The sequence below is a fragment of the Camelus ferus genome, chromosome 7, assembly GCF_009834535.1.
Source record: "Camelus ferus isolate YT-003-E chromosome 7, BCGSAC_Cfer_1.0, whole genome shotgun sequence".
NCBI lineage: Eukaryota > Metazoa > Chordata > Mammalia > Artiodactyla > Camelidae > Camelus > Camelus ferus.
The window spans coordinates 8,351,361-8,376,576 of record NC_045702.1 but is presented as its reverse complement, the minus strand read 5'-3'; the positions used below and the strand labels follow the sequence as shown (position 1 = coordinate 8,376,576).

Sequence of the window (25,216 nt, the reverse complement as noted above, 5' to 3'; positions counted from 1 at the left end):
TTTGATCGCATAACCTTGACTGCAGAGTTGGCATCTTGTATTTGGAATCCATGAAGCAAACCCTCCTACGTAACATCAGTGGTACTCAAGAGTTGTATTCTCTAAAGGGGCAATATTAGAAGGAAAGAGAAAAAGAACAATGGGGAATGGTGTTGGAGTAAGATTATCAAATTCTGGGGATCAGCACATTACCCCCAGCCATCCTGCTCATTTTCTGGTTAAACAATAAAACTTTGAAGCCTAGTCCAATCCTAGATCCTTGCAACAACCAGTTGGTTTTGCTCTGTTTAAGGAATTTGGCTTTTATCACAGAAAGATGTATCTGGGACTGAAAAGCTTATGGAAGGCTTAATATAACTCTCCCTAGCCACTGAAAAATAGCCTTGGGAATGCACAGCCTAGTGACCACCAAGAGCGTCCTCTCCACAGCTGTAGCTTTGGAAACCAGAGCTCTAACCTCATTAGTGGTGTCAGGGCCTCATTGCTTACTCTTAAGTGTTACAGATTGCTTCAGACTAGTTCTTACGAATAGTTTTGTAACTTTTTGACATAGCAAGGGTACCCACCTAAATGTTAAATTAAAAAGGAACTGTTTGGGATCTGGTACCCTAATGTAGACATTGTGTGCCTGCATGACATAGTCTAGAATAAGTACAATGACAGTCTTGCACCTGAACTTACCTAAGTCATAAAGCCCCCACAGAATTGTCTGTTCCCTCGTTTCCGTGATTGGCTTAGCCAAGAAATTATAGTCAGGATTATGTGGAACACAAATCACCCATTGGGGCTATTCCCCGCAAGATTGTGCTGAAGAAAAGTAACTTGTGATTTTTTTAGGTACCTGTTCTATAAAAGTCAATAACTGAGAATGTAGGATAAATAAGACAGGAACTTGCACTTTTGAATGGCATCAACCCCTCATGAATGCAAAGTACGTGTCCACCTTGTGTAGCCCAGGGTACTGAATCATTTTACAAAGATGAAGCCAAAATTTGAAGAAGTTAAAAATCCAAGATTTTGCAACAAGGTATGCCTGATTTTGTGAGATCTATTGACCAGCAAATGAGAAAGTTGCCTTGTGAGAATGTTCCTTTATCAATATTCTCTCCTACTCCACAGAGAATGAAAAGTTCTTTGTGTCAATGAAAAGCTGAGTAAAAGGAAGGAGTCTTGAAAGGGAATGTTTTGTTGGATATACAGATGAATTTGGTGGGGAAGGGGGCCCTGGAGGAAGGAAGTAAGGGAAACTACTGGGTACTGGAGAGGTGCATTCATTCCCCAGGGCATGAGCATCAGTATCCTGTGGATTCCAACTTAAACACTAGCAGAGGCCAGCAGGGCAGTCAAAGGCCTCTACCAAGGAGAACTCCAGCATAGCTAGGGAGCAGTGAATGGCAACATGTCTTGCCTTTAACCTCTGGAACGTGTGGTGTCCGTCACTTTTGTATAGTGTTAATCCACCACTGGCTGCTACAACTCAGAGATCTATAGGAAATGACAGCCAGGTGTGGTGTTTTTGTTTTCATGTTTTATTTTTAAGAAATCAAAAAGTAGAAACTCAAGATTTTCGGCAGCTGCTGAGCTGTCCGCAGTACTGGAGAAGTCAGTGCGTGAATGGTCACCTAGTGCAGCTATTCCTGCCAAGCTTCCATAATAATTCACCCGCTCTCCATCTCTTTGCTCCAGGATTCATCACAGGTTGTAAACGCAAGTACTTGCGGGGATGAGGCAGTGAAGAGTGAAGGAGGCTGGGTGAGGACTGTATTGAACTGGGAGGACGTTCCCGTCTAAATTTCTAGCTGATTATTGCCATTGGAGAATATGAGACAATGTTTGCCAGTCTTTTGAGAGAAGCTGGAAATCAGATAGGTGACATCACCTAATCTTAAAGGGTTGACAGCTAATTTCAATCTGAAGAGGAAATAAAACTTTATAAAATCAGGAGGAAAGATGCTAACCTTTGTGGATGACTGAAAACTAAGCCTAAGACAAAAGGAACTATATAGGTGCTGTGCTCTAGTTGGTAAAGTTTCTTAAAGAGGCATGGGTTAATAATTCTGTAACCTCTATACAGATGTATCGTATAGAAAAGGTGGGGAGAGGAGTCACTTTATAGTAGAGTAACCTGACGAACGCTACCTTGGCCAGGTGATCAAGGTCAACATCAAAAGGGATAAATCATGGTGATAGTACGTACCCTCGATATGCTGTGGTAAGAATGACACTTTACTGCTGTTTTACTTAACAAAAACCATGAAGAACACATCAGACAAGCCCCAGATGAGGGACATTCTAAAATGTACCCTCAAAGCCATCCAAATCATCGAAAACAAGGAAAAGTCTGAGAAACTGTCAGACCAGTGGAGGCTAAGGAGACATGATGACCAAATGTAATGTGATCATTTGGATGGGTCCTAGAACAGAAAAAGAGTGTGAAATAAAAACGAATGAAATCTGACTAAGGATAGAATTTAGTTAATAATGATGTATTTATTTTGTTTCATTAGTTGTGACAAATGTCCTGTAATAACGTAAGGTGTGATGAAAGATGTCAACAATTGGACAAACTGGGTGTAGTGTAAATAGGCACTCTTAGCAACTTTGCTGTAAATCTGAAACCATTTAAATGTGTTTTTATTTAAATTGCTAAACTCTGCACAGGCCACTTAGCCATATAAAGATGCTCAGCCTTGTTCATAATGAGAAATGGTAGAAATATTATTTCTCATCTGTCAGGTGGGCAAAATTCCAAAAATTGACAATATAATCTATTGAGACTGCGGGGAAACAGCCACACTAAGAGATTTATCAGAATTTTGCCAACACCTAGCAAAATTAGACAAATATTTACCTTTTGGCCCAGAAATACTATTTCTGTGGATCTGTCCTAAAGATACACTGGCAAAAATGTGAAAAGACATAAGTACACACAAACCTGTCCACTACAGCATTGTGTATAATAACTAAAGATGGAAGCAATTCCAATACCCACTAAAAGGTTGTCAAAACAAAAATCCTGCATCCAGTCAAGCCTCTAGAATCTAGAGTCTGGGTCTAAGTACCCCTTTACAGGAAATACAGAAGACAAAATATGATAACACAACAGAGATGGAGTCAGTAGCATCTAGGCAAAAACAGTGCAGAACAAATAATGCAATTTCTTCCACAATTACAACGGAATAAAATTTCTCTAATTGTCTTAAAATTTTTAAGTGCTAGATATTGGATAAAAAGTAATTAGTTGTGATGGTACTGTAGTTTTGGCTTTTTTAGAATGTCCTTGTCTTTTAGAGATATGTACTGACTATACATGTAATATGCTAAGACTTGCTTCAGAATAATCTCATTGTGGGTGTGGGAGTTTAGATAGATGAGGAACACTATGAATTGATAATTGTTGAAGCTACTACTTGGGGATTTCATACCATTCTCCCTACTTTCACAAATATTTAAAATCTTCCATAGTAAAAAGATAACAAAAATTGTTCAGGTTAAAAAATTGTATCTATAAGCCAGATTCAAACGATGAACTACCAATTTGTATGTATTGTCCTAATATATTAAATAGCGTATGAAGATACATGAGGACAACAGATTGCAATGGCTCTTAGTTGAAATACCAGCCCTTCCTTTTTCACCATTTCTTATGGGAAGATTGATTTGGACAGGATTTTAGGCTCTGCACACATTTAAAAATCCACACTCTTGCTTCAGCTGGCTTCCTCCTGGAAAGCAAAGCCCCACTGACTCATCAGCCTGGAAGGCAGGCCCTCCCTGTGTCAACGGCCCCAGAGATGGAGGGCAGGTGGTGGGGGAAAGGGCCAGCTGACATGGGAAATACAGTCTGGGAGATCAGCATGGAAGCAACTGGAACTGGGGAAAAAAATAAACAGCTGAGTCTGCCTGTTTTTAACATTTATTAATCGAAAAATATGTAAAATTCCACTTTGTACCCCCAGTTCTTGGACTCTCAAGGGAGGTAGCTGCCAGCTCTATGTATATCGGGTGTAAACCTAAGTGCTTATACCTTAAGCGATGAGGAAGCGAGGCCCAAACAAGGGAACCCCAAAATCAGGCCCATGCCCTGCAGAGGACCTGCCTGGGGGACCTGAGCCACAGGCACATGGCTCTTTTGCCACAGGAAATGGGGGCAACCACAAGAGTAGGCCACTCTGGGGCAACTCCTTCTGTATAGCTAGGCTCCCAGGGTCTGGGGAGTTCCTTCTCTTGTCGCTGGTGCTGATGGCTGAGTTCCCCCAAAGCCAGCAGAGGGGCACATCCAGAGCCCTCAAGCAAAACTGGCTTCCAGCTTCCCTCAGCTTCTGCAAGGAGAACTGAACCTCAGGCCTCTTTTCCTTCTTCTTGGCCCAAATCCACCTACAGGAGACCCAGAGATAGGACCCTGCAGCCAGTCAGGTGCCCTCTGGGGCCATCGCACCTCCACATATCAGTCCTCACAGCCACCCAGGAAGCCTGGGCCAGTCACTATCTTCAGCCTCATTATTGCATGCCGACTGGGTGCATGGGCCAGGGAGCCTGACCAGCACTGAGGCCGGGCACAGGAGGGGCTTGGGCCACAGGCTGCAGCTGCTGCTGGGACTGCCAGATGTGATGGAGCTCCTTGAACTGCTCCACCATGCGGTCTTTGAGGTCTGGGTTTGAGATCTGTAGCCGGATACTATCAGCTGACCAAGAAAGCTCCCCTGAGAACATCTCTAGCAGCATCCGAGCTGCTACGGGCACCACCTGGGGGGAAAAAGAGGAGACAGGACAAGGAGAACCTTGGCAGGGCTGTCAAATCCAGTTGTACAAGAGGGTATCCACCAGGGGGCAGGTGGTGGAGGGTATCCACCAGGGGGCAGGGGCAGCAGTTTCTACTTCATACAGAGGCTATTTGTATGTGGGCAGCCCTGAGCCACCACCATGGGGCAAGGGCCTAGCCCCAGGATTCCCCAATATTCAAACCAAAGCAAAGTTGAGGGGGTGGGAGACGGGGGTATACCTGTACAGTGATGAGCTTCTTCTCTCGGGGTTTGCGGTCAGGCCACTCCTCCCCAAAGCAGAAGAAGATCTCAAATGGCGGTGGGGTGTTGGTCTGGCCCTTCTGGAATAGGATGAGCTCTGCATTGAGATCGACACCCTTAGTCAAAGGCTGGAACTGCTCCTGGACAAAAGGAGGCCAAGAGTAACACGATATGGGGCCTCACCATTGAGAAAATGCTCCAGGCTGAAGAGCTTGGTCTTGACCTCCCGCTGAATGGGGTTGGGGTGCGAGCCATGGGCTGAGGCACAGGGACCGCTCCAGAACACTTTGCACTGGCACAGGCGGATGGCGTACAGATCTTGGCCTTGCAGCTGGAGGATGAGCCCACGGTCCAGGACATCCAGCAGCTGGTTGGTGTAGAAGCGCTGCTTGTCGCTGGGGATGTCCTCAGGGCTGGGGAAGCGCACTTGCTCTAGGCTCACAGGGCCGAAGAGTTCCACCTGCTCCTGGGTGGCCTCCAGCTGGCTGTAGAAGAGCCGGCAGCCGTGGGGGTTGCTGATGGTGAGTGCCCGGGGTGGCCGCCCCCGGTACTGGAACTTGATCTCCAAGTCGGTCACTGTGGGGCAGAGGAGCAGGCCCACTCGGCCCATGAGCTCCATGCCTCCCCATTCTGCAGCCCACTGACTTTCTCTGCCCAGCAGCCATGCTGTTGCCAGCTCTCCCAATTCCTTCCCCCACTCAAGAAGGGACTGGCATAGGCGTTTTTGTTCTTCATCTTCCTCCACCCTCCTTGCAAACCAGCCCCCTACACTGCCTTCCCCTGCCCAGCCCACCCATGGGTCCTTACGAGGCAGCATGTGGGGGCTGATCAGCAGGTCGGGCAGGAGTTGTTCGCCTGGAGGGGGCAGATCGGCAGCCAGGGTCCCAGGCTGCGTGCTCGGCAGGACCTCAGAGAGCAGCTCCCTAAAGTCAGTGGGGTTGCCAGGGACAGGGCCCAGGAGGCTGGGGTCTGGAGCAGGGGCACCAAGCACAACAGGCGGCTGGAGAGTGGGTGGCCACTTGACATCCTCTTTGGGTAATGAATAGGGTGCCATGGCGGGGCCAGGCTGCACTGCTTCTACAGAAGGTGGGGGTGGACAAAGCTTTAATGCCACTTCTAGAAACTGCCTCCCAGGCCTACCTACTCCCAACCCTGGGCCTCTCCCCAGATTCCCTTCTGCCTCCCACCAGGTACCTGTGGTACCTGCAGCTTCTCCTTATACTAGACCCCCAACCACATCACCTCCCAGCCCCACCTGTGAGGCTCAGGCTTGGTAACATCCTCTGGAGCTGAAGGGAAGACACAGTCAAAGGAGGAAGGAGGCCAGAGAGAGAGAAAGAAGGACAGGTTATTAAATTGATCTGATGCTAAAGAATTAACACATGAGACCCCCAAGGCAATTCCCCAGTCTTCAGCTTAGCCAAGGCCAGACCTTGCCTCCAGTCCCAGCTCTGCCATCCCAGGCATGTCGGTAGGCTCTCAGTGCCTCAGTTTCCGCACCTGCAGGTGCTAATACCTACTAAACCCCAACTGCTGTGACAGTCAGACCATGTGTGAGCATGTTTTACACCAACGAAGTCCCAAGGGGTTCAAGGTGGTGACTTTCTTCCTATCCTCAGAAACCGGAGAGAAGAAACTCAGAGAAGAGCTGCAGGGAGAGCGGCAGGGCTCCGGAGGAGGGACTGCTCAGCCCCGCAGCAGAGTGGGACAGCAGAAACGCCCTAGCGGGGCGCACCACATCAGTGCAGACAGAGGTGGCGGAGAGCGGCCCCCGGCTCACCTCTTCCTCTTCCTCCTCCTCCTCCTCTCCTGCATGAACAGTGTAATCCTCGCTGGGCTGTGCCTCTGCAGAGCCAGAGAGAGAAAAGCAAGACAGGAAGGAGTGAGCAGGGGAGGAGGAGGAAGGCCGCCAGGGCTCCAGGTGGCAGCTCCTGCCGTGGCTTCTCCCCTGCCCAGAGCTGCCCAGAGTGACTGAAGGGCCACGCAGCCACTAGGAATCAATAGGGACCCCTGCCGACCCTGTGGCACTCAGCTCCCTGGGCCACCTGACCTACAGTCTCTGAAGCCAAGAACCAAGAACAAGGGTTGGCTGAGGAAGACAAACCTAGGGGCCAGGTCCTTGCCAAGCCATTCCTGGCCTCACAAGTGATCCACTCCTGGGACCCCTGGGTGTTATGACCTAGCAGCGTGTCCCCGACTACTGCACGTTGGAGGGGGCCCTGGGCCTTCCTGCACAACCTCCTAGGTGGCCCCACAGGGCCAGGCAGGATACCTGCAGGAGTGGGGCCATTGGAGCAGACCTCGTAGATCTTGTAGGGCTGAGGCGGCATGTCCCGGGGCCCGTCATAGATGAGGCGAAAGTCACGGCTCTTGTTAAGGGCACAGCGCAGGTTGGCCTTCCACTTGGCCGGATCGGCCTCATCCACGCCCTCCGTGTACTTCCCGGTCTCCTTGGCCCAGGCCTGGGACAGGACGACAAGACAGGCAACCACAGAGAACCTCACCCTTCACCAAAGGCCCAGCCCTTCCTGGCCAGTGGGAGTCACTGCTGTCGATGTGACCTTCAGTGACAAACTGGAGGAGCCCAAGTGCCCATTTGCAAGGTGGGCTATGAGGCCAGTCCTTTGGGGCTCCATCAAACGAAGGGAAATCTAGGTGCTGTTAACCATTTTACACTTTTTAAATGTTGAATTGTGTGGCCGTGTTAGCTATCCAAAAATAAGAAAGGGATTTGAAGTGAACCTTAAAAAAGGGGTCAGGTTCAAAGACTAAGAACTACATAGCCAAAGCTTCAAAAATAAGCATTCTCTTTGACCCAGAAATGTTTAAGTCTAGGAACTAACCTCAAAGAAAATCATTTAAGATGTGCTAAGGGTTAAAAATTGAGAGGATGTCCCTGGCATTGTGGTCTTCAACACTGAAACAGGAAAAGCAACCTGAGGTGTCCAAAAACTGGGACTGGGTAACTAAACTGGGATAACCTTTCCAATGGAACATTCAGTGGTCACTAAATGTGTTGTGCGTTGTTGGAGAGGAAAGCTGGTCCTGATGGTGGGTGAAAATGCAGGTTATAAAATGGAATATATGGTTTGAGTCCATGTTTGCACTTCATCTACACACACATGCAGAAAATTGAAAAATATAAGCAAAAAAAAATTCCTAATAGTTACCTCCTAGTATTAAGATTACAGGGGAATTCTGTGGTCTTCTTTTAGTGGCTGTATACACCAAACGTGCACCCTGGACATCACTCACATGTGATGAGAATGACACAGGAACAAGGAGGAGGAGTTACAGGAAGGTCTCCTGGATGCCCCTCAGTCCTTGTCTTGCTCTGGGGATTAGGTTAGAAAGGTATGCCTGTGGTTATGCCTGTGGCCGCTTAGTCCAGGCCTGGGGTCCCCTGCAGCTAGGCAGATGGGAGAGTGGCCAGTCTGAGATGTACGAAGGAGTCCTATTCTAGGGAGGGGGGTGCCTCAGAGGTCCAGGAAGGACCCCTCCCAGGGCTTACCTTGAAGATGGTGTTATCTCCATCCTGGCTGGGGCCGTGCCGTGTGGCATGGCGCCAAGGGATGTAGAAGAATTTCTTTTCCCCATTGACCCACTGAAGCCCCGGGTACTGGCAGCTGTTCACTTGGGCCACCAGCCAGGGCTTCAGCCGCACGCGGCGGGGTGGAGGAAGGGCAGCGGGGGCAGGCTGGTTCATGGCAAAGGGGTCTGCCGGAGAGAGCAGAGGAGGGTATCAGCAGATTTGCAGCTGGCTGCTTCCTGGGACAGGGGATGTGGGGGCACTCAAGGAGCCAAGCCAGGGGCCCGTAGGACTTTCCCTTCCTCTCAACACTGGGGGCTGGAGTCTCTCCAATCCATTCAGGTGCTCAAGTCAGTTCTCTCAAACCATCAGTTTTCATGTCACAAGGTCTCTGCATCTGGGCTTTGGAAGAAAGGAAGGAGGGAGTTTACAGCTGTAGTGGATGCTGTGTGTGTCCCACCCAGACACCCTGTACCAGGGGGGGCATCAACTCCCCAGCTGCTGCAAGGCCGGCACAGTACAGAGCTGCTCATGCCAGAGAACTGCCCTCGGCTACCTCACTCCAGGGCCAGGCCCACCCCTCCACTCTGGGGCGACAACCCACAACCAGTGGGTGACTGGCACACTGGGACAAAACACCGGTCGCCTTGCTTCAGGTGGAGCAAATGTGTGCTCCGGGCTCCTCATGGGTTTCGGCTGAAGCCAGTCTCCAGCTGATTCCTCATCCTTGCTTAGGCCCCCTTCCCCCACTTCCTTCCAAGAACTCCCTCAACAAACCACCTTCTAGGAAACCTGGTGAAAGGGAAAACCTGTGAGTTAGGGAGGGTTTCCACACTCCATCCTCAGAGCTTCCTTCTTCAGGTTCCCTCAGGAATGAAGCTTCCCCCACCCCGCCCCCTGATCTGGACATTTTGAGAGAAATCCCATCAGCCAACTCCATCTCCTTCCTGTATCACTGGCAAGGACAGCAGCCACCAAACTTAGAACTTACTCTTTTAAAGCCATCAGTTTCCTAGACTCTGGTTCCTCCCCACTGACCATGCATTCATTCAGCAGCTAGTAAGCAACTTGTTTGCCAGGAGCTGGCAAACTGCATGGATCTGCAGGACCTACAGAGGCAGTGTCCCCCGCAGAGCGAGAGCCACTTTCTTGGGCCACAGTCTCTGCCTCCCTAGTCAGAGGCCAGCTGGCCACACAGAACCCCTGTCTTATTCTCTCCACCTGTCAGCCTCTCTCCAGACCCAAGGCCTGAAACTTCTCTTTACCATCTTGACCCCCTTCCCGCCCTGTTCCACTCCTAGGTGGTTTCTCTCCTGCCCTTGCCTTTGATCTGTGTGCCCAGGGTCAGAGACAGAAAGGACTGAGCCATCATAGCCCCCTATCCTGGGACTCAGAGGGGACTCTTGTCATGGGGCAAGGAAAGAACAAAGGGCTGAGCTGCGATGAGAAATCAGGCTGCCTCCTGCCTGGGGTTCTAGTTTCTGGACACATGTGAGTAGGTGGGCATGCAAGCATGTGTGTAAGAGGGCACACACTGCCCCAGGACCATGCTTCTCTCCCACTTCCTTGATACCCCGAGCCCCTAGAAGATGCTCCACAGGTAAGGAGAGGGAGTGGTGGTGATGAGGGTGGCACAGGGATGGGGCAGGCCAGAGTCTTTCCCAGAGGCCATGCTTCCTGGTACAAGAATGCCAACACTGACCCTCTGGGATGGGCTCCCCAGCACTCACACTCCACTTGCCACAGCACCATGGGTGGCCCATGGCCCACTCCCTCCATTGAGATGACTGGTTTGGGGCTCTTACTCGGCCATGCACTGACTCCCCCATCTTGTTTACCATCCAGGTGGGCAGGCAACCTCTTCAAGGGCAGGAGTGCCTCCCTCTCTTTTTTCTTCCTCCCCACCTGCCCCACCTCCCGGGCACCCTGTCATTCACTAGACCAAAGTAGGACTTAAGAAATACCAGCCAGGGAAGGTAATAGCTCAGTAGTGGATCACATGCTTAGCATGTATGAGGTCCTGAGTTCAATCCTCAGTGCCTCCATTAAAAAGAAATACCAACCAGATGTTGGCTGTCCTCCACTTGTTTATTCCCCCACCCCTAACCCCAACCAGCCCTCCTCTCCCCAGGATCCTCCTCTGACTCAAAGGAGGTGAGGCCAGACCCAAGAGGAAGGCTTCTGGGGCTGTGATGCAGGCAAGGGTTGGAGGGGGCAGGCCTGGCAGGAAAGAATGGTTGGAGGAAATGAGGTATCTGGGTTGGTGAAGTGAACACGCAGTGGGGTGGGGATGAGAGGTACCGCCATGTGACAAAGGGACTAGGGTTTAAGCCAACACCAAGTCAGCCACCGCTGAAACAGGCTAGACTCAGGTTGAAGATCTTTCTAACAGCTAAAGCCCCCCAACCAAGGGCTGGACTGTTGCTGGAAGCAGCAGCTTCTGGGAGTTCTCAAGTCCTGGTGGGCTTCCAGGGTCTCAGTGGGACACACACACACACACACACACACACACACATCATCATCATCATCATCATCATCATTCCAGGCCAAAGCACCGAGCACTGAGGCTCAGTTTCCCCTGAAATTCCCCACCCAGTACCCTTTTGGGTTATAGTGGCTAAATGCCACCTCCGCACTGCTAAGAAATTTCCATCTGCAAGCTGCTCCTGAGAGCAGTGCCCAGCGCTGGGCTAGGACAGGGAGGGTGGGAGAGCACCCAGCCCTGCCCCCAGGCCTCAGAAGATGGGTGGCTCGGGTGGCTCTGGTGGCTCGGTTCCCCTTTCTGCACTAGCCTCCACCCAGCCCTGGGGGAAATGAAAGTGGCCAGACCGGACAACTCGGAAACCTGACTCACTGTGAGCTGGGGGCGGGACGGGATGTGGAGGAAATGACATTTGGGTCCCCTAGACCAAATTCTCACTCTTTCACCCTGTGGCCCACCCCCCTACCCTCAAGCCCACTGATGGTCATTGTACGTTGTGTGGTTCACAGCATTGGAGAGTTTCACCCGCCATATTTGTATGTGTAGCACCCCCACTCCTCCCAAAGTCCTGGGTCCTAGAATAGAGGGGCGACGGTCACAGTAGCAGGCCATTCTGGCTAAGAGAAGGTGGACAGAGGAAAGCTCTGTTGACACAGAGGGAAAGGCAAGCTTCCCTGAGGACTTCACACACATGGTCAGGCCCGCAGCTCTGCCAAAGGTGGTGCAGCTGGGAGGCCAGAAAGTTCGCCGACTCTGCCCAGGGCAAGGAGGAAGTCCAGGCGAGTCCAACTGCCTGGCCTGCCCCAGCACTGCTCTTCAACACAAAGGTTTTGAACGTGTAACTCTGGTCTCTTGTCAGTAAGGTGCAGCACCTTCAAGCAACACAGGGATGGTCTCTGGAGAGGGCCTCCCACGACACGCCTGACCAGGGCCAAGGGAGGGTCTGTCCAGCATGCCACAATAGGGTCTTCAGCTTGCGGGGTTGGGGGAGTGTTGCTTGCAGCCAGGGGCACCAGGACCAGGCTCAGCATCAGCTCCCCAAGGAGGCTTCCTCTCGCCTGGAGGAGGGCTTAGATCTGACTCAGACTATCCTAATGCCAGGAGTTCTGAATTTCAGTGCCTTTGCACCGCACCCCTACTTTCTCTCCAGAGAGAAGCAGTGGCCCAGATTCCCAGGGGATCCCAGAAGCTATAGCACAGCCCTCAGAAAGTCCATCCTACACCCCCTACCCGCGGCTGGGAGGAGGACTTGATTTTCCAGCAGGGGGCAGGCTGGTCAAGGGGGTCTACCCTGACTCCTTGACAGCTGATCAAGTCCATAGCCCTCAGACCTAGCCCTGTGGACTTGAGCCCGGGAAAGTGAGGAAAGCCGGAAGTGCCTGTGTCAGCTTCCATGGAAACATCAAAGGAGGTGTGGCCTGCTGAGGACAGGAGGAAGCCCCTATAAGTGAAGGGGTAGCCCAGGCGCCCCTGCTGGGGTGGGGCGGCCTCACAACTCAGGCCAGGACCCTGAAATCCCGGGAGCCAGCCACCCCAGGAGCCTGGAACACAATGGGCACCAGGGACCCCTACGGGAGGAGCGCTGCAGCCCCCAGTAGTGGGCGGAGGCAGCCGGCTGTTGCCCCTCCTGGGTTTGTCAGATTCAGTCGTCTCATGCAAACTCCACACCAAGCTCATGAAGAAGGCAAGGGGTTCCCCGCGCCCGGCGTGACCTTAAACCCCGCCCCCTCCAGGTGAGTTGAAAACACATCTTGAGAGTAGATGAGGCTCGGGGCGGCAGATGCGGCAGGAAGAAGCCTCTCTCGGCTTCCTCTCGGGGCACGTTGGGGGAAGGCCAAGGCGCAGGGGGAAAATCCCCGAAAAAGGGCCTTTAGGTAAAAAAAGGGGGGGTTTCCCAGTGCCGCCCTTGACTTGCTGTGAGCCCCAGCTCCCCGGCCAGACAGATCTGCTCTGGCCTGGCTGTTCCTCCCGAGGGCCTTTAGCTTCCTCCGTCGGCTCCGCCCGCGTCCGTACTGGTCCTGGTCATTTATCCCCGCTGTGGGCGCTCAGGGAGCCCTGGTCAGGCCCTACACTCGGGACCGCCCCCGCAGGTTCCGTCCCGGGCGGCTTGCCCGCGCCTCTTGGGCCAGCCTACAGAGCCACCCCCGGGGCGCTGGCTTAGGGTCGGCCTCCCGGTTTGTCTCCGGCTGGCGCCCCTACCCTCTTCCCCACTTTATTGTGCCTACGGTGGCGGCGAGGCCAGGAAAGTTCCCTCTTCCCTAACCCCCGCTCCGGGGTACTAGCTCCGGCACCCCCGGGGTCCCGAAGCCAACCGCCTGGGGCTGGCGCAGGCATTCGCCATCTCTTATCATGCATCACGGCCACACTATTCTTTCTCTTCGCTCGTAGACTCTTGTTTCGTTTTTAAGTTCGAGGGAAGGACGTAAAGAAACCAAGTATTGCGCCTCATGGTTCTTCTCTGCTAGGAGGGTCAGCGCCTCCTTTTCTCCGCCAGGAATCAAAGGACGGCGCCTCTGCCTGAGACCATCTCCGTACACTCTCTCTACCCGAATTCCTGCCATTGGCCTTAAGATCCTGGGAGGATGAATCCTTTAAACCGCATCCTCCTACCAGAGAGGATGAGGGGTGCCTGGGGAAGGAGGATCGGAGCGCACAGAAAGTGGGAATCCAGGCTCGCCCTTCCATGGCCCAAGTCGTGCGCCCCGGCGCTACCCATCCTTGGCGATGGAGAGGCGAAGGGAGAGAGGCAGCAGAGCTGGCGCCCCTGGCAGCGGTGCCAACTCCACCGCCCGCGCCTTGGGGCTCCTCGGGCACCTTCGAAGGCTGGCGGTGCGGGGCACCCCACGCTGATCCGGACGTAGGAGGCATCTTGGAGGCCGCCAGACCTGCCGGGTGCGCCCTGCCCTAGGCGTCTCCCCGAGCTTGAGTGCCAGGCAGAGCCGGGCGCGGATCCCTCCTGCGCGTCTGCCCCGCTCCAGTGCCAGGCCTGCTGCTGGCAGGTGCCCGGCGAGCTCGGAGAGGAGCGCGCCGCGGCCGGACCTACCTGTCTGCGGTGAGCCCGCGTGGCTGCGCCCGGGAGCACAGGGCGGGCGGTGGGGCTGAGCTGCGCCCTCCCGGAGCTGCACCTCCCGCTGGTCCGCCCGCCCGACCGCCCGGCACTTCCGCATCACCCGCCCCCGCCCCTGGGCCGTGGCTGCCGAGCCTCGGTGCTCGGGCAGCGCCCCGCCCTGCCCCGCGGAGCCACCCTGCGGTTCCCGCACTGACCCGGCGGCCGAGGGACTGGGCTGGGCCTCTGGCCAGGCTGAGACCCCCTGCAGCCCAGAGCCGCTGAGGGGACGCCCGGCAGCGCGAGGACCTAGACCGACTACTGGGCTCCTTCGGCAATGTGGGACCGCGAAATAGTCCTTCGACAATCCCAGCCCCCTACCCCACCCTGCTGCAGTGTTCGGCTGGGCCCGGGAGCTTCCCAGCTTGTCTCTCTCGGAGCTCAAGATCTGTGCAGACACTGTCGGTCAAGTGAGCCACGTACGAGCGTAGTGCGGCGGACCGATAGACAGCCCCCGGCCCTTGCCCCTCTCGCCCGCGCCTCTTCCGAGGGTCGGTCAACTCTAAGCCGCAGGCACCCAGACTCAAACGTCCTCTTCTCCACGCGCCTGCATACGGAGATCCTCAGGCTACTCTGTCCCTTTCTAATTCTTAACCTTCGCATCTGTCTGCCCCAGCTCCCACTCCCTGGTCGCCTTCCAGCCTCTCAGGGTCAGCGCCTTGGTCGCCTGTCCCATCTCTTCACTCACCGCTACCTTGACCATCCGTCCACCATTCTGAACTTTTTTTTTTTTAACATTTTTTATTGATTTATAATCATTTTACAATTTTGGGTCAAATTCCAGTGTTCAGCACAATTTTTCAGTCATACATGGACATATACACACTCATTGTCACATTTTTTTCTCTGTTAGTTACCATAACGTTTTGTGTAAATCTCCCTGTGCTATACAGTATAATCTTGTTTATCTATTCTACAATTTTGAAATCCCAGTCTATCCCTTCCCGCCCTCCGCCCCTCTGGCAACCACGAGTCTGTATTCTCTGTCTATGAGTCTATTTCTGTCCTGTATTTATGCTTTGTTTTTGTTTGTTTGTTTTTTAGATTCCACATATGAGCAATCTCATATGGTATTTTTCTTTCTCTTTCTGGCTTCCTTCGCTTAGTCTGGCTTACTTCGCTTAGTCTGGCTTACTTTTTAAGGTTCCATGAGTGAGCCTCGCTCTCACACATCCGACCTCAACTTCCACACACCCAGTTCCCTCTCCTGGAGCATTCTTCGCCTGGGAACTCCTGCTCTTCAGATTTTGTTTCAGCATCATGTCTTCTGGAAAGTTTACCTTGACTTCTCTCCCTAGATCGGGTTCCCGGGCTCGGAAGCTTGTCCTCGCTGGTTTTCACCGAGGATTTTAACGTCTGATTCCCACTGGAATCAACTTATTCAAGGACCACTCCTGTCTTTCATTTTTTGCTTTCTATAGTAATTTTTAACAAAAATATTTTTAAATGAAGAAACTTATATGTCAAGTTATTAAATTTTAGATAGAAAATAAAACATGTAAATTCTAGAGTACTATTTGCCCTTAGTGCCTGTATTTGGAATAAACACAGCAGTATTAGTTGATGAATCAGAACTTTGACCTTCCTCTCTCCATCCCTGTAGGAGTACTTGGGTTGGTCTACCCTAATCTGTATCATTACTCATTATGTATTGTCTTTTTTCTTCTCTCTTGCATCTCTCTCCCTCTCCCTTGCTCTTGAAGCCCTGATATAAAATAGAAATATATTTTATTATTTATACTTGCTGAATATTTCACTATTTTACATTTTTAAAATATAAAGTGTGGATGCAGAAAATGATAGGGAGATTGCTTTGTATTTCTTTCTTTAAAAATGAAGCCACGATTTAATTGAAAGTGGTTCCTCCCAAAATGCAAATCTTTTTCACTGGAGGTCAGTTGTGCTTAATAGAAAGTGCTCTATATTGGACTAGGAAATATATGTGGAGGAATAGTTCAGAAGAGCCTTCTTTTATTGATAAATGTCCCCCACACAGTCTGACAAAACACAAGACTAGGATTCTGCCCCCTGCCCCCCTCCCCTATCCCCTGTGCTCTGGTGAGGCCTCCTGCCCTTAAAGTCTCTGAACTTTGTCAAGAACCATGTGGGGGCTGTGTGTAGAAGAAAGGACACTGCCCTTGAGCTTGTATCCATCTCTGCTGTGTTCAAGCTCAGTGGCCATAGGCAGGTCCTGGGAATCTCATTCTGTGCAGTAAAGAGGGGGGTGGTGTTACCTAGCTTGCAGCATTGGCGTGAGGCTTCAGGGATAGGGGCTACCCAGGGGCTCCACTAGCTTGGGTCCTGCCTTCCCTGGACCATGGGAACCTGAGCCAAGAACCACTCTGGGTCAGAGACTTGGCATAGGGAGGAAGGGATGGGGGCAGAGAGCATCAGTCAGGTGCTTCCAAAATTGAAAGGTCCTCTTGCTTCCAGATGCTGTCTTATGATGAATCACAAGTAAAAGGGATGTGAGACAATACCTGACTGCCACGTGCTCACTGCCAGTTCCCCCGCAATCGGGCCAGGCACACGGGGAACAGGAGGCCTGGACTCCACGGCCCCAGGAGCCTCAGCAGGGATGTGTGTCCAGGCCTCTCATTCCCAATGGTGAGACGGCCTCTGCCCCCACTTCCCCTGGCTGGAACAGCAGATTGAGGGTGTGGTGAGAGGCCTGATTCCGGAAGAAGCCCTGTGGGTGTGTATGTGTGTGGGCTAGTGGGGGAGCCGAGTCCCCAAAGGGAACTGAAAGAAGCCCAGTTGTGAGTGGTGGAGACACAAGACAGAGGTCCAGCGGGCAGCTGGGTGAGACCCTCCTCTCAGCTCTGGACCCGCCCCTTCCGTGCAGGCCTGGGCAGATGACAGCTGCCTTTGCCGCCAAACCCTCCCCTCCAGAAGACCCATCCCCTCCGTCTGGGTTCTCCGTCTTCCCCAGACTGGCCTGTTCCTCAGATGCCCCCCATTTCTGGGAACTTGTCTAGACACCGGGCTCTGGAATCCAGCAGGACTGAGTCACACCTGGCTCTACCACTTAGAAATTGTGTGACCTTGAGCAAACCATGGACTGTCTTGGAACCCCCATTTCCCCACCTAAAAGTGAGAATGATACCATCATGGTCGCAGATTGGCTGTGAGGCCTAAATTCAACAAATGCTTAGGCCCTTTGTGCTAGGAAAAGTGGTGAACTTTGTCTAAACTGCCCCTGCCCTCCTGAAACTTCTATTCTGTGGAGTGAGCCAGACAAGTGAAAGCTTCGGGAACAAAACTGAGGGGCGCCCCATGGGTCATTGTACAGGCTGAGCAGAGGCACCACATGGCCTGATCTAGCTTTTAACACAGTCACTCTGGCTCCTGTCTCTTAAAGTGCATAATGCTATGTCTGACGTGAACCAGTGGCAGCTTTATTATTACTGATGCCCAGGACACCACAGCTGGGGCTTCCTTCCCCTTTCTTACTAAACACTGCCTCTTCAGAGTATTCTGAGGTGCAAGCTGGAAGTCCCCCACTTGGTCGGCACTGTCACACAGACACCTCTAGACCTCATGTCCAACCCCTTCTCACCAATCTGCAGCTCTCTCTAGCTCTTCAAATAGCCTAAGGCCCAGGAAGCTGTGTAGCTGCCCTCGTCCATCCCAGGCCCTGGCTCTCTGCTCCCTTGGCCCTGTTGAGAACAAATGCTACTTCCCTTTTCCTTCATGGTCAGCTCCTCTCCTCTCCCTGAACCTCTGCCATCTGGCTTCTACCCTTTTCCCATGGATTCCGCTCTGCACCATTGACCTAGAGCTCCAGCAGGCCCTGAAACCCTCAGGAATGCCTCAGAAATGCCAGTCTCTGAGTCTCTTTCACACTTAAACTCTCAGATCCAGGAGTTTCACTATTGCCCTGGTTTCTCACCGTCCCTTGTAAATAAATGCCCTGGATTCCGCTCCTACCTCAGTTCAGTGACTTAGCATCCTCCCCTACCCCGTGCTGCCTCGCCCCTGCCCTGCATCTCAGTGCAATCATCATTGCTTCTTCTGCAGATTCTTCCCCACTCATATCTTCAACCTAGACACCAGGATGCCTCACCCAGCCCCTCATCTCCCCACCCCTACCCACCAGCTGCACTGGGTCTGATTCAGGCACTCCTAAAATCTGCTTAGCTCAGTGTTTCGCTCAAACCACTTCCCTCTCTGCTAGGAAGGGACTGGGGCCTCCATTCTTCCTGCCTCTCTGGAGGACTCTCGATAGAGCATATAGCACCTGGATAAGGAGGAAAAGAAAGAGGAGGAAGTCCCACCTGGAAACTGCAGCCTTCTGGGGTTCCTGCAATAGGAATGGCTGGGCCCCTGCTTTGTGGGAACAGAAGTCACCCTGGTCCCACAGGAACCAGCCATGGATCTCAGTGTCCTTTCTTGTCCCAAACAGACCTTGGCTGAAGCCCAGAGTCCATAGGTGTCCCCACCGGGGAGAGCGGTCCTATCCAGATGCACAAGGACCACCCATCATTGATGTGGGATGCAGGGGGCCCTGCAGCTTACCAGCCAGATCCATCTCAAGCCCCCACAGCTCAGGATCCTCCCTGGGGCAGAACTGCTGTCCCTCTGAGGTGGGAGATTAGAGGGGACTCAGGATGGCAGGATCAGCCCAAGGGCACGGGGGCTCTCCTCAGCTCACATCTGGACCTGAGGGTGGTGGGAAGATGACAGAACCACCCTGGATGGGAGGGCACTCTGGGGACGGCTCTGGAAGTCCAGAGGAGGCGCTCTCTGGCCTGGAGCTTGGAGTGGCTGAGGTGGGAGATTATGGGAGTCAGGCAGGGGACATGATATTTGTCCCAAGTGGCCTCTCAACACTTCACCCTGGAAGAGGGATGTCCCAGCTGCCCCTCTCTGGCCTTCTAAGGACTGGGCTGGATGGGGGTTGTGGCCTGAGCATTTCATGTGTGTGGTGGAGGCAGAGGAAGGAGCTCTTGGGGGCCAGTCACCAAACAGTTGTGGGGACAGATGTTTGGCTCCTGCCAGCTGGGTACCCCTGGGCCAGTGCTGCGACCCTGTAGGGGTTAGGCCTGGGGGCCGGAGGTGGGGGATGGCCCAGGTTATCTGCTTCTTCTGTAGACGCTGATGTTGTGGGTAGAAAAGCAAGAAAGCAGAAAGCCCTGAGGACTGATGGTCCCTGGGGACTCCTAGGGCAGGATCCACTCTGCTCTCTTGGGCCCTCCCACCAAGAGGGAAGTCCGTTCTCTCTGGAGGGGAGTCTAGGGGGAGTCCTTACTCCTGGAATCTCAGTGTTTCACAGCTTTCCAAGCGAGGAGCCAGCTGGAGCTCTGACGCCTACCCAGTCCCCCATGCCCAGCAGACTGGGGCCATAAGGGTGCTGGTGGGCATGTGGGATCCAGGAGTCCCTGCGGATCTGTGCCAGTCTGAGGACCATGTCTTCCCTATTTCTCTCAGCCTCTCCTCCTCCCTCTTTCCTGCAGCCGTCCTTCCAAACCCACAGAGAGGCCGACATGGCCTGACTGCTTTTCCAGGGGCCATCACCGGGAGTGGAGGTTGGGACGAGACAGGAAGAAGAAAGAGGCACCTGCTCAAGGAGGAAAGAACTTACAGGGGCTTCCTCATCGCACCCCCAACTTAATGCAGAGGCTTTGCTTTGCAGTTGCAGATCTCAGGAGTGCCTGAAAAGCCTGGGCAAGAGAGCAGTGAGCCCGGGGATCCTGGGTCCACCTGAAACTTGGCCATCTAGAGAGCAAGTGTGCTCAATCCTGCGTCCTCACCGCAGTTTGGGGCCATGGGGTCAGGGAGAGAGTAAGTGGTGGGCCTTTTGCCGGGAGCCAGCCCATCCCAAGCTATGGCGAAGAGCCAGGAGTAACACCGCCGGTCTGCAGCTCAAGGCTGAGGGGCCGTGTTGATTAAGGCCCTGTTGGCAATGGACGTGATATTCTGGAGAGGGCAGGCCACATACTGGGCTGGCTGGAGGAACAAATACAACCAGGTAATACTAATGAGTCCCTAATACATGCAGGACACCAGTAAGCTCTTTTCATACATTATTGCATTTAACTGTCACAGCCAGCCGCTGTGAGGCGGCCATGGTTAGTACGTATCCCCATAGACAAAGAAGCCAGCTGAGTTACTTGCTAACCTTGTGAACCTGAACAAGTTACTCAGCTTACTTCTTTGTGTTCTTAGCATGACCTTTGGTGCTCCTTAGCTTGAAGAAGCAACACCCTGATCTCTGCCCTCACTTTACATGTAAGCTCTCCTTATGCGCAGGTCTCTGGATCCAAATCCACCCCCCCTTTTTTTTATGGGGACATCAGTCATATTGGATTAGGGCCCACCTTAATGACCTCATCTTAATTAATCACATCTGCAATGACCCTGTTTCTAAATAAAGCCACGTTCTGAGGTACTGGGGGTTAGTACTTGAGCACATGAATTTAGGGGGAACACAATTCAACCCATAGTAGTATTTAACATTTAACCTACTCTCCACCAAACATCAGGGTTGCATTTGATCCTCACAACTCTACAAGGTAGGGATATGTATTACCTTCTTTTATAAATGAAGACCCAGGTCAGCCGCTTTGGGGCATAAAGTAGGGCAGAAAAAAGCAAAGGATGGCGGGGGTAGGGGGGCAGGAGGAGAGAAACCAGAGCCACTGGGAAGGGAGGACTCCCATGGGGGAACTGGAGGCACACCCTGTGCCCTGTACCCTCAGGCTTCTACCCAGGGACAGCCAAAAGTCCCAGCTCCTTTTCCAGGCTGGGAAATTCAGAAAGGTTATGCACTTTACCCAAAGGCACACAGCAACTAGTAAAATGAGGCACTGGGATTTGAACTGGACCATGAGTGATATTTGATCACTTCAGAGTCAGACAGGCCTAGGTTCAGGTCCCAGCTGCATGGCCTTGGGCAAGGCGTTCAGCCTTCTGAATCTCAGGGTCCTTGTTTGTAAAATGTGTTAACGTCCTACTGTTAACGATGGAGAATCTTCAGCAATGGGGGTGAGGTCTAGCCCAGTGCCTGGCACACAATAGATGTGATGATAATTTAAACATAGCAGTAGCCACTCCCCAGAGAACATCCTGTGTTTTGGTGCTTCTGGGTGGCTGCCTCACTATGGCCAGCTGTCCTTGCTGAGTCCCTGGAGCAGGCAGAGCCAGGGGGTATGAAGATCTCATACTCTACCCGCCCAGAGATCCCTGGGGCTATCCTCCCACCTCAAACTTCCCACCTGACATGCCTCCGCTCTTTCCCTCCACTGAGGAGAGGGAGTTGGCTGCTAGGGGCCTCCTTCCTCATGCTCAGGCCCCGGGGTGTTGCCTCTATAGAAAATATGGCCCATGTATGTACCAGGGAATGATCATGGCCCCTGAGAGAGGCCACTCGCACCCCAGCTGCCTCACCCTCAGGAACAGGCCCAGGAGAAAGCACAGGGTCTGAGAACCGAGCTGGGGGGATGGATAGTGGGGGAATGTGGGGCGGGGATGACCACAAAGGGGCAGCCCGAAGTGATGGGAAGTGTTCTCTATCTTGATTTGATTGTGGTGATAATTACACCACTATCTGCATTTGCCAAAACTCAGAACTGTACACTAAAAAGAGTGAATTTTATTGTATGTTAATTAAAAATAAAGAAAAATTTAAAGAACAATTTGGAAGATCCAAATTCTAAATGTCAAGAAGTTTTAAGAATAGCTTAACAAATTTATTTAGTTTGTAGTTTCCTTTTCATGCAAGCAGAAGACCAATATATGATAAATACGTCTTAAAGAACTCCTTAAGTCTTTTTTTTTTCTGGTCTTTAAAAAATATATACTTATTTTAATTTTATTATTATTATTTTTCCCCTTAATGAAGGTACTGAGGATTGAACCCAGGACCTTGTGCATGCCAAGCACACATTCTACCACTGAGCTATACCCCTGACCCTAAGTAAGTCTTAAATAAAAATTCTAAATAATTTTAAAAGGAAAAGAAAAAAACAGGCTCTTCACAGAGAGGTAGGGGCGGCACCTTGCCCTTATCCTCTGTGTGTGTTTCTCTCTCCCTCCAGCCTGGCTCTGCTGGGCCCTTGCCCCAGTTGTCTGGCTGGGCCCTCTCCTGACTTCCTCCCAGCTCTCAGGAAGCTGAGTATTGTCTCTGGGGACTGATGACTTCTATCAGGCTCCTTGACTGCCCCAGGGACCCAGGAAAAGGGGCCACCTTCAGTCTGGGTGGCTCCTGGTGAGAGGCGTATGTGGCAAGGTCATGGCAGGATACAGGTGGCATTAAATGGAGGCAAGTTTAGAACATTTGCAGAGGCCTAAACTGGGTTACGAAAGCCACTGTGAAACTTGAGGGCACCCAAAGCCTAGCATCAGCAGGGAACTACCACCCAGGGAGGGACTGCCCTCCAGAACCTGCAGGCCGTGCAAGGTCGGAGGCCCGTGTGTTCCACCTTCCTGCCCTCCTATTTCTGGCCAGTGCCTCCCCTTAGCCAAATCCGCCCAGAATCCGGAGGCCAAAGGAGCCCATGTCATGCAGGCCCAGATCAGCCACTTTGGGGCATGAAGCAGGGCAGAAAAAAGCAGAGAATGGCAGGGCTAGAGGGGCAAGAGGAGAGAAACCAGAGCCACTGAGAAGGGAGGACTCCCATGGGGGAACTGGAGGCACACCCTGTGCCCTGTACCCTCAGGCTTCTACCCAGGGTCAGCCAAAGGTCCCAGCTCCTTTTCCAGGCTGGGAGTTCCTGACTGAATGAATGATAAATTTAAAAATGAATGAGTGACAGAATGAATGGGAATGGGCCAGTTCCTATTGGCACTAAGGGCAAGGTGGATTATTTTTCCCAGGATTCCCACCCTTCTAGACCTTTAAGGGCTATTGCCTAAGTACCCACTTTGGGGTTCTACACAGGACCCTGAGCGAGAGAAGCAGAGACCATAGGCCAGGTGGGATAGGGGCAGGGTGGGTCATCAGATACTAGGGAAACTGCAGGTCCTGCAGGATGAAAGGCCTTGCTCCTCCTCTTTCTCCGTGGAAAACTACTCCGGGGCTGCCTCCCCTTCCCAGCCCCCACCCTGCTCCCCAGGCCCCACTTTCTCCATTTGGGCCACTCAGGGACATAGGCTGGGTTCACAGGGCTCAGTTAGGCGCTGGTGCTGCAGGAGAGGCGAAGCACAGCAGGGTGGAGACCGAGGGACCTGTCACCCTGATAGGTGGTGTGCATCTTCAGAGCAGCTGCCATGCTCCCCAGAGCGGGCCTCCTGGTAGGAGAAGCTGATCCTGGCCTTGGACCTGGGCATGCTCTAAGAGTGCCCTAGGAGGGGGCCGGTGGCAGCTGATGGGGAAAAGGAGGGTGGCCGCCATTCCCAGTGAGCCCTGCCCCCACAGCCTGTTGGTCCCTGGGGGCCCAAGGGGAATTCTGGACCAGCTCAGGGGTCTACACTGAGAGGTAATGGAGGTGCGGGATGGAGCAGGCGGCGTAGTTACCAGGGGAGTCTGATCACAGAGCTGCCAATAAGCTGCTGCCTGGACCTTAGAACATGTGTTTTCCTGGATGTGGACATCTGTCCTGACTCATAAGATCTGTGCAGCCCCACAAAACTCCATCAAAGCTGCAGCCTCTGTGTCGCTCACTGGGGCCACCCTGTGGCCATCTCAGTGCCTCACATCCCTTCTGTGGCCTGGTCATACAAGGCCATCCTTCCGGCAACTTTCCTGGGGACAGGAGGACAGTACAGTAAACTGTCCACAGGGAAGCCCTAGCGTAACTACTAAGAAAATAACAAAACAAAACAAAACAAAAAAAGGTAAAAAAATCATTACAGGAAAATTAAAATGTTATACTAGAAAATATTCACTCAATGCAAAAGAAAGCAGGCTAGGAGAAATAGAGGAATAAAAACAAAATGATATATTTAGAAAACAAGTAAAATGGCAAATGCAAATACAACTATATTAGTAACGTGAATGACTGAAACAGCACAATCAAAAGGCAGAGATCATCAGACTAGATTTAAAGCCAAGATTCAAAAAGAATACTGTCTATAAAAGACATACTTTTTAGATTCAAAGATGCACATAGCTTTCAAGTAAGAAGATAGAAAAAAATTCTATCATTGCAAACGGTAACCATAAGAAAACTGGAGGGGCTATACTACCATCAGCAAAATAGAGTTTAAAACAAAAAGAGTTACTCAGTGTAAAGAAGGTCAGTTTTTGGTGATAAAAGTGTCATCAAAAAGTGACATAAACAGATGTGCACCTAATGACAGAACCATACCTCACTCCATATACATAAATTAACTCAAAATGAATCAAAGACCTATATAAAGGGCTAGTAATATCAAACTCGTAAGAAAACACAGGGATAAATTTTCCTAACCATAGACTAGGCAATAATTCCTTAAATACAACACAAAAACAAAAGCAACAAAAGAAAAAAACAGATAAATTGGATTTCATCAAAGTTAAAAATTTTTGTGCTGCAAAAAATTACATAAAAAATGAAAAGATGACTCACAGTATGGGAGAAAATATTGGCTCGCCATATACCTGATAAATGGCTTGTATCTAAAATATATAAAGAACACTTACAACTGAATAATAAAAAGACATAGAACTCAATTTTTTAAATGGGCAAAGGATTTGAATAGCCATTTCTCCAGAAAAGACACATAAATGACTAATAACCTCGTGTAAAGTTGTTTAACATCATGAGTCATTAGGGAAATGCAAATCAAAACCACAATGAGATACCACTTCACACCCACTATGATAGTTATAATAAAAAAGTTAGATAATAGTAAGTGTTGTCAAGGAGTTAGAGAAATTGGAACCCTCATATATTGCTGGTGGGAATGTGAAATGGTACAGCCCCTTTGGAAAACAATTCCACAGTTCTTCAAAGGATTATTTAAAGATAGTAAGCATATGATGCAGAAATTCTACTCCCAGTTATACACCCATGAGAAATTAAAGCATGTACCCTCACAAAAACTTGCACGTGAATGTTCATAGCAGCTTTATTCATAATAGCCAAAAAGTGGAAACAACCCTAGTGTCTATCAACTGGTGAATGGATAAGCAAAGTAGGACACATATGTAC

The 25,216-nt window shown here is 51.5% G+C and overlaps 1 protein-coding gene across 2 annotated transcripts; it reads right to left on the bottom strand.

The window, feature by feature from the left end:
* Positions 1-3,898: 3,898 nt before the first annotated feature.
* IRF5 (interferon regulatory factor 5) lies at positions 3,899-14,614 on the bottom strand. Of its 2 annotated transcripts, none has more exons than XM_032483310.1 (9): positions 14,079-14,614; positions 8,536-8,741; positions 7,297-7,486; positions 6,805-6,869; positions 6,280-6,313; positions 5,832-6,101; positions 5,208-5,600; positions 5,003-5,121; positions 3,899-4,746 (listed from the first exon to the last, which is right to left on the bottom strand). In XM_032483310.1, the coding sequence occupies exons 1-9, from the start codon at positions 14,200-14,202 to the stop codon at positions 4,501-4,503; spliced, it is 1,647 nt and encodes a 548-aa protein (XP_032339201.1). In that variant the 5' UTR covers positions 14,203-14,614; the 3' UTR covers positions 3,899-4,500. The 2 variants fall into 2 exon arrangements, with proteins under 2 accessions (XP_032339201.1, XP_032339202.1); XM_032483311.1 differs by having other exon boundaries at positions 8,536-8,955; positions 14,079-14,205.
* Positions 14,615-25,216: the final 10,602 nt, after the last annotated feature.